This window comes from Callorhinchus milii, unplaced genomic scaffold, assembly GCF_018977255.1.
Source record: "Callorhinchus milii isolate IMCB2004 unplaced genomic scaffold, IMCB_Cmil_1.0 Scaffold5, whole genome shotgun sequence".
In the NCBI taxonomy this organism is placed as follows: Eukaryota; Metazoa; Chordata; class Chondrichthyes; order Chimaeriformes; family Callorhinchidae; genus Callorhinchus; species Callorhinchus milii.
The window spans coordinates 39,982,380-39,995,067 of NW_024704746.1; the positions used below are offsets into that span (position 1 = coordinate 39,982,380).

General features: G+C 37.9%; 1 protein-coding gene across 2 annotated transcripts in view; it reads right to left on the minus strand.

Annotated features, from left to right (window-relative positions):
- Positions 1-4,233: 4,233 nt before the first annotated feature.
- The window catches only part of kcnd2 (potassium voltage-gated channel, Shal-related subfamily, member 2), a 192,671-nt gene continuing 184,216 nt past the window's right edge, over positions 4,234-12,688 (minus strand). Inside the window, exons 5-7 of one of the 2 annotated variants that reach the window (XM_007904982.2) lie at positions 9,113-9,172; positions 6,824-7,071; positions 4,234-5,394 (exon numbers count right to left, since the gene is read on the minus strand). In XM_007904982.2, the coding sequence (XP_007903173.1) occupies positions 5,217-5,394; positions 6,824-7,071; positions 9,113-9,172 (486 nt within the window). In that variant the 3' untranslated portion in view covers positions 4,234-5,216. The remainder of the gene's footprint in view (positions 5,395-6,823; positions 7,072-9,112; positions 9,173-12,688) is intronic. The other variant, XM_007904983.2, reaches the window with a different exon arrangement.

A 12,688-nucleotide genomic window follows, 5' to 3' on the forward strand; every position in this document is an offset into this window, starting at 1 on the left:
AACCCCTTCCTATAAAACCCATCATCATATTAGCCTTATAGATTACTTACTAAAACTAGATTTGAATGATTTATGGACTTGGACAGCTACATCTATTTACTCATCTATCCCTGCTAAACCATCTCCAATTAATACATATTCCCTTTTGCTATTCTTGATTTCAAAGGGCACTAACTCACACCTGTCAATGTTAAACTCCATCTACTCATGTAATCTGTCCTTTGAGATTTTCTCCCATTGTCTGAACGGCACCTTCCATTTCCGCATTGAATCATACGATTTGTGACAAATGGGCTCAAATAGGAAATAATAAGTTAAGTAACTCACAAAAAAAAAATCCATGACCAAGGCAGGACTGAGCACTGTTGAATTTTACCCAAGGTCCCAAGACAAGGCTGCCTGGTTGGAACAAATGTTAATTTCTAGGAAATAAATATTAAGTAAAACAAATGCAGCAGTCACTCCAGGGACTAAAATTTAGAATAAAAAGTTATCTTGTTTCAGCAATATTAAAGATGGTGACTCCAAAACTAGCAGACTTAAATATAACTGGTAATGGGGAATCTAATGGGGAATTTAGGAGAAACGTCTTCACACAGTAGGTGGTGAGAATGTGGAACTCACTGCTGGAAGTTGTGGTTGAAGCAAATAGCATCAATGTACAAGATATTTAGGGAAAACCTTGAGGCATACATGAGGGAGAAAGGGAACAGATGGATATAAGAGAAGGGAATAGGAGGGGTGGGGCCTTGTGGGGAATATAAATATCAGTAGGGACTGTAGGGTTGAAGGCTGGATCACTTTATGCAATTCTATGGCAGTGAACTGGTCTGAAAGAAGAAGCGCCCACTTCCAGGAGGGGTGTCCTGCCACCTAAAATTGTTTTAAAAAGAAAATTGCAACCTTTCCCTCCTCCTTTCCCAAATAACTAATGCCATCACCCATTTGAAAGTCAAAACTTTAAATATATGCAACCAGCCTCAAAAACACAACTAAAGCTCACCTGGGTTGAAATTCAGAAATGTTATTAAATTGTCATGTTCTGTCCAATCTAAATTGCCATTTGATGCAAAGAAGTCATTGGATTTCTCCATCAGAATGGAACCCGTTATCCTGTTTCCATGGCAACTCTCAGACCTACTTTTAACAATAAACCTCAGCTTTAGGAATTCTTTTTAAGTAGAGAACCAGAATAGATGATGGACATCTTTAAATATTATACAGATTAAATTCAGGATATTTTCAAAATGTAGCATTAGAATTACTTGTGAAATGTCAGAGATGATCACAAAAAGCCTTACCTGTATGTTAGTTCTTTTGATTCTCTGCCACATCTCACAACTAGTTCGCTAGCACTTCAGGTCCAGAGCACAAAAGGTGGTCCCAAAGGGAAACTCATCGTGGAGTGAGTGTTCTACCAAACGTTTTTTGAAGTTCCAGTCTTTTTTAGTTAGTGTGAAGCCCACTTCTGTTCAACGTGTTCAAATCTTTGCTACATTCTCAAGTTGACATTTAATCATCTTATATTCGTCCCTGGTGCACATTAGTCCTTGTATCTTTTTATCCATCTCTGTGTCTGAATTTTGTTTAAAGATGGCATTTAATTTTGCCCTTGTATTTTCTCTTATCTCTTTGCCATGCACTACTCCACTCATTTTCCAGTTGTGAAAATGGATGGGGAGTGTCAGGCGACTATTTACCTTGGTGGGGAAGGGGAAGAAATTCTACCTGGGTCTAGATTTACTCATATTCCTTAGCAATTCAGAATATGCAGAACTTGGCAAATTCTTGAATAGACTGAACTTTGAAGCTGGCTTGCACTAAGTCCTTTTATACACACACACATATATATATATATGGCAGTATGAAAACTGACCCTAATACATCTCTCACCCGATCTATATACACATTTGCACTTCCCAATACTAACTAATGGATAGCGAACAGGAGCTCCCTTTCCATAAAGCAGGGCCACTGAGGCCAGTTAAAGCACTGCAACTGAGATCAGTTAACTCAGCACAACTCGGGATAAGACCTGAGACCCTCCTGATCTGCATGTCTTAGCTTTGAATTAGGTCAACTCTTTATCAACTGGGCCATCAGGAAAGTTTGGATGATTGCTTCCCTAAAAATTACTTTCCCTGCTGTTAACTTTGTCCTACTTTGGCAAATTTGATTGTCAAAAAATCATGAACAAATTGGTAGTTTCTGCTTTTGTTTCAAAGGTTATTCCAGGCAAATCTTGCTTTTGTACAGGCTTGTTTTAATGGTGTAGAAATCAAATGACTTTACATAGCTGATGGAATCGTGTTATGTGCAATGAGTCAGGATAGATATAAAAACACTGTGTGTAATCAGATATGCATAATACTGACCTGCTCAATGGTGAGATTTATTTAGATGAATGTACTTTACTCGCTCTATGGCAGAAAGTTATTGGCGGTGCTATTCCAATAAACAAATGTGCATTGCACTACTGATTAAACCCTTAAAGGGAAAAATAGGGCTAGGTTACTTTTGCAATGTTTTAATGGAAATGTATTATTTTACTTAGGATCTTTCTGATGCTGTACATTGGCCGAGAAATTGCAATTAATCAAGGTGACAGAAAACACAAATGCTCAAAAATGAAAACATTTTAATTCAAAGTTTCAAACACTTGAATCCTTTGCTTTATCACAGGTTTCCATTCAATTTATAAATTATGTAAAATTCACAATATCCCTGTACCTATAGATTACTGAGATTTTCGTAGGGAGATGTCTTTCCATGTATAAGTTTACACATGAAGATGTTCACTTTAAATATTCTTCATATCTCTGTGGGTTCTGTTGAATTAAGTTCCATTGCCCAATAGCACGTGTTGTCATCAACAGCAACTTTGTTATTTACATACTTCTATTTGCTCCATTTATCTAGTTATGGACAAGTTTACAAAACTTCACTTTTTAGAAGTTAAGAAATGAATGCTGTTGGTGAATTAAGAGCTACTTTAGTTACAATACCATTTCTTCCAAATGAAGCATGCAGAAGCTTTATTTTACTTTTTTGATGTCTAGTTGTTCAGCACGAAAAAGCCCCAGTGAATGATGTTGCTTCACTAAACTGGAATTTAGGAAAGCTTTTTAAACACTTTGGAACAGCAAATGTGGCAAAATTGTATACTTACAACCAACATACAATACAAAAAGCAACAGTCATTTCACAACCCAGAATAAAACATATTTTTTTTGAGTCACCTACAGCACAACAGATTTTATATATTCATAAATAAACATAAAATGAAGCTTTTGCAATAAGTAAGATTCAAGAGAATTTGGAAAAGTTGCTCTGTTATATATCTGGAGAGTGCATCTTCTGTTCACCTTTGTATTGAAAGTGTGAAAAACATCATTATATACCTGTATTTGCAACCTGGAATTTATTAAATCTTGCAGGTATTGTTATTGTGGATTATTGTGCAGTGCTTCGGTTGTAGACTAATGTGAGGGAAAATGTTGAAAGGAAGAAGAATGCAATGTCTTGTTTTTCTTTTAAAATTTATTTTTCTTTCCAAGCACCCTATCCCTATTTAACAGCGTGTCAACAAAGTTCACATTTGTAAACTGGATACATTGATCTAAATACAATAGCATTTACAAAAAATTACATGGCAAAGGCCCTTTGCCTTGCCCAAGAAACCTTGTCCATGCAAGCTTGGTTACTCTGTTATTTCCCTCTGTTTGAAGCACTGAAGCATTATGTTTTTGCTTACCCTCTGCTTGAAGCACTGTGGTTTGGTTGGGATATTGCCATTTTGGGACAAAATTGGTTCAGCCTATTAAAACTTGCTTATCCTCTTGATCAATTTCCATAATCCACAGTACGGATTGCGTTTTTCGCAATCGTTTGAACTATAGCTGAGATCAAAGGGCTCTCTACTGCTCAACAATACCTTGCAGTGTTAATGCAATCAAAATGGTTTAAACGATTAAAATTCACATAGTTCAAACATTATCACACCTTATATTCCTACTTTTTTTTAAAAAAAGGAAAAGGAATTAATACTGTGATTCAGCACCTGTGCAGATACTGAGAGAATAATTCTTTAGCAGGAAGAACATCTTCCACATCTAGAGATTGTAGGAAAACACAACTTGCTGAATAACCATCCACCAAATCCCATAAACCAGTGGGCCATGCATAAACAGTCCATTAGCCTTGCCAGAGCTGCAGTGAAGAAAGACTAAATCATGTAACACATGACTGAAATTCTCATATTCAAGTACTTTCTGAAAAAAATCACCCACCCGTCCTTAATTATAAAAGTTTTTAAACAGAAAGCAAAAATTCAGGATAAAAATTTTGACTTGGTTGTACTCAGCTCAAATTGGTCTCAATACAAGTATCAGTGTCTTCGAGAATTTGAGGACCGATGGTCACTAACTTTTAGTGCAGTTCACAGAAACTGATAGCTAAAACTCTCTTACTCTCTTGTTCACTAAACCGTGTTTGATCACTGAACAACAGTCTTATCAAAAACTTTCAAGCAGCCTTTCCCCGGTCATCTTAGAGGAAACAGTCTCGATGCTGGTGAATCCCCACTGACTGCACTGAAGAAGGAAATGTGCCTCAAGAAAATGTTAACATGCATTGCAGTGGTCTTTGTTTCATTTAAAATGCACCAGTCTTTGATTCACTTCTTTACAATTACTTCTGTCTTTACAATTCAACTTCAACAAGTTCATTTTACTTTTGCTGCTGGGAAGAAAATCCCATATTGATGCATTGAAAAGTTTGCGAGTTTTTGTTTCCCATGCAGACGTTTTTCCACGTCAGGCGAGTTAGTGATAAAAAGAGCTGTCTCGACAGGAAATGTAACATAAATGGGTGGGAGGTGGGGGTGGAAAGGAGAGAGAAAAAAGTCTCATTGTGCTCAACTGCAAAGACGTTTTCTGCAGAATGTTTCGTAACCTATTTCGAGCTTAATTATAACTCCTTTTGCGCAGCTCATGTCAATATTACACAACCCTGATGCCAAACTTCCCTTAAAATTATCCTTCCATGCTTTGGTCGTTGTCGTCATGGGCTTCGAAATGCAAAACTATCAGGAAAAGCATCGATTTTCTTTTCTTTGTCTCCAATCTGTGACATTCTGTTCTTTTTCTCCAATAGCATGAACACAACACAAGTGGTCAGATGACATTCCAGGCTGCTATTCAACAGTTCCCTTTTTTTTACAGTGCTGACACTTTCACAATGTTGCGTTCGGATATGTCAGGGGAGTCAGACCTGTTATCTCCTTCAGGTGTTGTGCCAGGAGGGGTTGGGATACTTATTATTGCTGTTGTTATGTAGGATTGCTCACAGTTTAGTTTGACGCTTTCCTCTACCTTTGCATTCAAACTGGATCGGCTGCAAGAGTGAACAGACAATGTTATATCTTACAAGACATTGGTAAAGACATTGGGTCGAGTTATCAGATGAACTATATAATGCTCCACTCCCATCTTCTTGTATATAAAAAAGAATAACAGAGTTTAATGGTTAGATAAGTTCCCTTTTATCAGAACTACCACTAAAATAATTGCATTCTTTGACTAAATGCCGCAGTTTTGTTACACAATCAGAATGATTAGCAGAGGGAAAAAAATTAATGGTCCAAGTTAGCTTGATTCGCACACAACCCTTTTTAAACTGGTTTGCTCTATAATCAAGGATGTTCTGTTTTAAAGGTCAGAATCAAAACATTACACTCCCCAATTATCACAACTGTAATCTTTCCTTTAGTGATGGCACTTCAGGCTCTTCACTGACCTGGTGCTTCTAATTGCAGCTGCAGCTAATACTGTGTTTCAAAGAAAATCCTTAAATCTACTAATATACAAGATCCAGAATCTCAGGATTTCCTACCCAATTTTGACAGCTTCGGTAATTTCAGTCAAAGTGCTGCAGGTTTTAATCCTTGGATGCTTCGTAAATTTTATAATTTAAAAATTGTGCTGAAAGCTGGCTATATTTCAGAAAAGTTTTCAGGCTGTTTGAGCTGTCCTCTTTCCCAGCTAAATTTCAAGCCTCACTTGTAATGGAGAAAATCTCCTAATTCAGCATAAAGGATACTAACACTATAAGCACTGCAATGATGCTGTGCAACTGTCTGGAGCAACTAGCACTGTATCATTAATAACAAAGTCTGCACTGTATAGCTTTCTAATTAAATGTCTTAAAAAGGCACAGGCTTTCTCTCGGTTGTCATTTTGCCCCACCTTCTCTGTTCTCTCTTTTTTCAAGATTATATTATCAGTCACTAATAACAGGATCAACCCTGGAGCTCTGGCATTCTTTAGCCCTCGGAGAGACCAGGTGAGAGCAGTAAATAGAAACCGGGCTCCCTGATCAGAATCAATCCACGGCTGGAATCAATAGAGCATTGGCTGCATGCCCCAAATTCTCCGAATCCCACCTATGGAAGCTCCCTGTTCAACATTTGGACCCGGTACCTGTTGTGAAGTTGCCTATCTTTTCAAAAACAAAAAGCAAGAGACAGCAGGACTATTTTATCTGGGATTTCAAAATCAAATTTTGTTTGTGGGGGAAAAGCAGCTTGAATCCCAAACCATCACATTTGTTGTACAGCAAACACCCACCTGTTAAATAGTCTAAAATAATTGAATAATTGATTCAAACAGTAACTTACCTATAGTATTGGCATTGTAATTTATACCTGCAAAAGCACACTTTTATCCTTGACGACTGATATGTGTGTGTGTGTATGTGTGTGTGTGTGGGGAGGAGGAAATTAGGTTTTATTTAATAGAAAAGAAAAACACATGAAGAAAGTTACCTATTAGACAGGCCAGTCCGCTCCACGCATTGTATCTGAATAGTACTAAGCTCCTGTACACTTCCAGGCCGACTGAGGCAGATATTAGAATTTGGGAGCCGGAAAGTCTTTTTGTTGCGTCTTGAGCAGCATGTTCCAGTCAAGCCGTGCTGTGAGGAGAGAGAGGGGCTGCGAGACACGACACGATTTCCCGTGGAACGTTCAAGACAGTTCTCTTCGTACATCTGCTCATCGACAAATTCGTGATTCTGGTTAGAAGAAGGGAAACGAAAAGAGGGGTAAAAAGTGTTTCACACGGGTTATAAGGGATACCTTTAGAAGGTTTTTAAAATAAGCATTTTGAAGGGCAGCAATAGGGTCTGATAGTCTAGACTCCCTACATGAACACCAATACAACTCACTGAGGTTACAGGTGAGCTGACCCATGAATACTGGGAAATTTACATTGTTACATTTGGATAGCCCCGGCGATGGCTGTTTCAGCCACCTTCCCCATCAGTAAAATATGGGGCTCTCACAGTGTGAAGATTCTGCTCATCATCATCTTCGTATCCTCTGCTAACTCCAGCTCTGATCTGGAGTTCAATACTCACCTTTTGATAAGTCTTTCCAGAAGTTTTGTGAGTGATGTTGCATTATCATCTTTTAATGAGTTGATAACAAACTATGTTGCTCTGTTTTCTCCTTTCATTCAGGTTCTTTTACTCCCTTCTGAGGGGCAGGGATGTTGAAACAGTGTTACTCACAGACAAATCATCCATTTACATGATCTACTGTCGTTCTGTCCCTGTTTACTCACACTTACAAATTTGCTCAAAAAAATTCCTAACTACATTATTGGTTACTTAGTTATATGGCTGAAATGCAGTGTGAAACAAATCACCTGGTATGAACCGTGTTGCCATTTGTTTACCAGCAACTTAATGCATATCTAAAGTATTTTTGAGCTATGCTGTCCTTGTGTATGTTAAATCAGCTCTGGCAATGAAGAAGTGGACTAAGGTGATATGAGGAAAAAAAATATCAGGGACTTGTAAATCTACATTTGAGTGGTCACATTGGTTATTGTTACCAATGTCCCAAAGTGCTGGAACTACAGAGTCCTACAGTGTTCATCCAAATTTAAAAGAACTGAATCAGCACATTAAGTACTTTCCATTGAAATATGCTACAAAGATCGCAAGAGGGGTTTGGATGAAGAAGGCTTTTGATCTCATTCCTTTTTAAAAAATAATAAATTGGTCACTTCAATCCACGCCTGTTTTTGGGACACTGCTGTACGCAATTGGCTGCCATGTTTCGCCCACAAAATATACTATCAATTCACTTTACAGTATATTCCATGAAGCACTTTGAGACGTCTCAAAGACATGATAAGGCGCTATATCAAATGCAAAGATTATTATTATCCTTCTAAGGTAGCCACAGTATCATCTTCCCACTACACCATAGCAAGTTCATGGTTGAATCAAAATAACATAGCAATGCCCCTGATCTCTGAAACACTCTCCCTAAATTCATTCCCTTTACACCCGTCCTCTCTGCTTTCAAAATTGTTCTAAAACATTCTCTCTCTTTAGCTGTACGTTTGGTTACCTCCCTCCTAAGCCTTATCTCCCATCCTGCTTGAGCTCCTGCTCGGTCTCTGTGGAGCATGTTGAGATATTTTCCTGCATAAAAGAGGTTATATCATTGCAAATTGCTGCTGTTGAATTGTTAGTTTCCTGACACTGTGTATTACTCTTGAACATCTACACAGATTGTACTGTAATTTTACTGGAGTCGTAAAAGACACTAGTTTTCCTTATCGTTGCTTTTGAAAATAGTCTCCCACTGCCTAAAGGTCAAAGTTTGAAAATCCTTTGCCCTCAGTCCCACCATTTCCCTCCAGAATATATAAATTATTGCTTATCTAGAACACTCAAGCCGAAAAAAGATAGGTAAACATTTTTTAAAAAAATGAAAGCATTGGATATAGTAAATGCACAAGGCACATTACCAGTCAGTTTGGATTTGGCACTAACAATGTTTCCAACATTTACCAACCACTGGCCATCGTTGTTAAAAGCTAAAGAACACTTTCAAGAGACAATGGCACACGAAGAACACCCGAACAACACCAAACCCATCAATATAACAGAACAGAATCAGCAGGAAAGCTTGCACACAAGTACAAAATATCAGCGTACAGCACAAACATCTTCAGAAGCATTAACAGCGGCAGCACAAATACTGCAACACAAAGCACTTAAGTTTAGAAAATTCTGAGATGAACAATCAAACTGGTACCTTAATGGATGCTGAAGACCGAACTGATAAGAGGGGATCATCCACAAGATAGGACAATCCCTATATGGTAACATGCCAACAAAAAAGAAAAAAATAACCAATGCATCTTAATAGGTGTAACATCAGCATTGTGAACAGAAACATCAGCATCCTTGCCGTTAGCTTCATTACATGGGAATGTTACACAGTTAACCATTATCTGTGAACATGACACATTGCTCAGGTACATTTAAGAAGAAATCATAGTCAACTTACTTTTTCTTAAACAAAACCATTAGTTGGTGGAAATAAATTAGACTGACCAATACGGCAAAAAAAAACTTTGAAGAGCACATATGAATATGGTTTTCAAAGTTTATTGCATTATGTGATCTTATTCTAACCTGTTTTTTTGCATGAATTATTTTCAGGTTTCACTTTTAGAGATGACAGGTGAATTTTCTCTTGGTTTTAAACCTCAAAGAAGTTTTTGGTAGTTACCCCCAGTTGAATGCCAATTTTATATGTTGCCCCTTTTGATTTTAGTTGGCAGTAAGATTTCTGAATAGTTGGATAGTTTAAGAAAAGCTTCAACTGATTTATCTCACCAGTAAAGGCTTCCATTAAATTTGAATAACTTTGAAGCAATACCTAGGTGGGGAAAGATGGGTTAACCTGGTTTATTACCAAATGATTAGTAATAAATTCAAGATCAGGGAAAAGGTTTTCCAGAATTTTGTACATAATTAGTTCCCAGACATTTTGAAGCAAAATTGGGTTAACAGATTTCTATCCTACGTGAAGAATTCCAATATCTTTCACAGTGAGGTAGGGTTCTGTAAATTTGAATGCACATTGTGCTGACAACAAGGTGTGGGTTCAGTTATCATACAGAAAGCATTGGATATACTATTTGGGGAGTAGTGGTGAAATGGGTTTGCATTTTCCTCTTTCACTTCTGGGATCTGGATTTAAATCTAGTCTAAGTTAATAGAGCAGAAATCACATGATAAATATCCCTCTGTAAGGTTGCACAGTATGAGTGCTGTTCCTTAGGGGCCTGTGTTCATAAGCATAGCCTTTGATTTAGCATTAAATTAGGAATCTACCTCAGAGGGACCATGGGAATAGTCGATATGGTGAATCAATGTCATAATTTCATACCATAAATGTAAGGGAGATGCTCTTCTGAGGTTGTAATAAATATACATTGTTAGGATAGAGTAGAGGAAGCTTTACTCTGCATCTAACCATGCTCTACCCTAATCAGGGAATAATTGATGCTAACACTTGGTGCTCATATAGCAAAAGTATTCAATGTTTCAGCACTGACATTCCTCATCTTGATGAATGTGTACAAACATACACAGACACACACATAAAACATTTAAAATCAGTCTCAAGCAGAACTGTTACATGGTCAATCTTACACATACCAAAAAAAAAGACTCTGGACATGGGGTGCTACATAATACTACAAAAAGTATCAGAATTCTTTTCACCATTCACTAGAAATCATTCCAAACACATGCAGATCTTGCTGTTAACTTCAGACATGGATTACGCGCAATACCTACCTACAGACATAGAACATGCATGATGCAGACTGAGAGTTTACAAATCGGAAGTGAGAGGTGCTGACCTCAACAGTAATGTTACAGCCAGTGAGTGACATTATTATTTGTAGGTTTTATTCTGCAAAACCATTTTACTTCCCATGTGTTCTTGGTTTATACTGTGTAGATCTCAGGACTGAATATTGAAAACTGCGTCCCCTTTCAGGTGAAATCACTGTTTGACGTTGTGCAACGTGTCTGATGTTTTGAGTGATCACCAGGAGCTCACTGTCTGAGCAGTTACCTGTGCTCGTTGTAAACCACGACTGGAACGGGTCAGATGAAGGAGTCCATAACACGCCTTTTGTTTCTTTCCGACATAGGAAATAAGGTAGGAAACTGGAAACCAAGTAGGGGCATGTCTCGATAAACAGCCACCCTTTCACATGGTGCAATCATATAAACCACACCAACTAAAATCCTGCGCTGAGATCCTTTCATGGCAGCAGTGATATCGCTGGTGGCACAGTGCCTCAAGAGCGAACAATGGTCAGGAAGCTTTCTTGCCGCTCTAGGAATAGCATGAAACATGGTCAGCAACTGCTTTAAGATGTGCTTAAGGATTCATTAGGCATCAATCCCCTGGTTAACCAGGACATCCCACTGGTGCAGGGAGTTCCAGGCATGATTCACAGGCACAAGCAAACTGCTCTAACTTGTAAAAACCCAATTTTGAATTGATACTTGTTTGTGTCTGTAAAAAAATCATTGTGAATGGTGTGGATTGGCATTTCAAAGTGGAGCGTAAACGTTTATTTCTTAACCTCTGAGAAAATAAACGTCATTATTACACATTGAACAATCCAATAATTTATTTAAAAGTGCAATTTTTTTTAAACATAACTATTCAAATCCAAACGGGCACGTGCTTAATCTCTTTTAAGATTCCCCCACCCCACTACCGCCTCACCTCCACCCTCCCATTTCATATATAATTCTGCAGCAGAGAGAGAGGGCAGAAGCTCTGTTGCCAGGTTTCTGTTGATCCTGCTGTGCAGAGGCAAATGCACAACAATACCCCATCTTGACTGCCTCCCGACATGTCTTGTCCCTTTTTTAGGGAACTGGCTGATCTCCGCAGTGTGTCTCCTGTTGTTCAGGATCAGGGTGTGAGTTTACCATATGGTCTGCAGACTCTGCCTGTTCTTACATTCCTATTATTTATCAGTATACTTCACCTAAGTTGCTCCAACCCATTTATGATTTCCAGGGTTAAATATGAAAACAGTTGGCCTTTGTGGCCTGGGATGAATTGAGTTTGCAGCGCAGGCTGATCTTGTATAATTTCTGACACCTGAAAAAAAAATTGTCACAAACAGAGAGCAGAAGAAAGGTCCACAAGGAAATCCGTGTGATGGACAAATTCATGTTATTTCCTGGTGTGCAAATTCCAAATGTTCAATATATTAGAAGAAAAATCATACAGGTGTCCTTGGAAAGTTAAACTTATCTTTCAATTGTGTCAGACCCATTAGGGTTCAGGGTAAATACAATGCAGAACATTCTTAACTGTGGGTCAATCTGTTCTCTGTAAATATTGCCACAAGAGATGAAAGTGGAGCAAGGTGGTGAAGGTGAAGGCAACAATCCTGTGGTAAAAGTTTATTTAACATGAATCGCTGATCAAATCTATTGGTGCATTATTTCAATAAATCAATATTTTTTTCCTAGAAATCGTTTGTAAAATTTTAGGAAAAACGTTTTTATAAGCATAAGAGGCAAAAAAAGGAAAACTCAGGAGTTATTCTGCTCAGTTTGCTTCATATAGCAAACTCGTTGTTGTGGAGTAATTGCTGATTTGTAAATGTAATTTTAAATGACATATTCAAAATCACATTTAAGTTCACAGGGTTAAATGTGCAAAACCTGACGAGTTGCACTAAATAGCATTCATCCCATAACAACATTTGTTTCTTGGTGCAGAATAACCCCAGCCGCCACCCAACAATTGTATTCTGAGAGGGTAAAACCGTTCGATTAC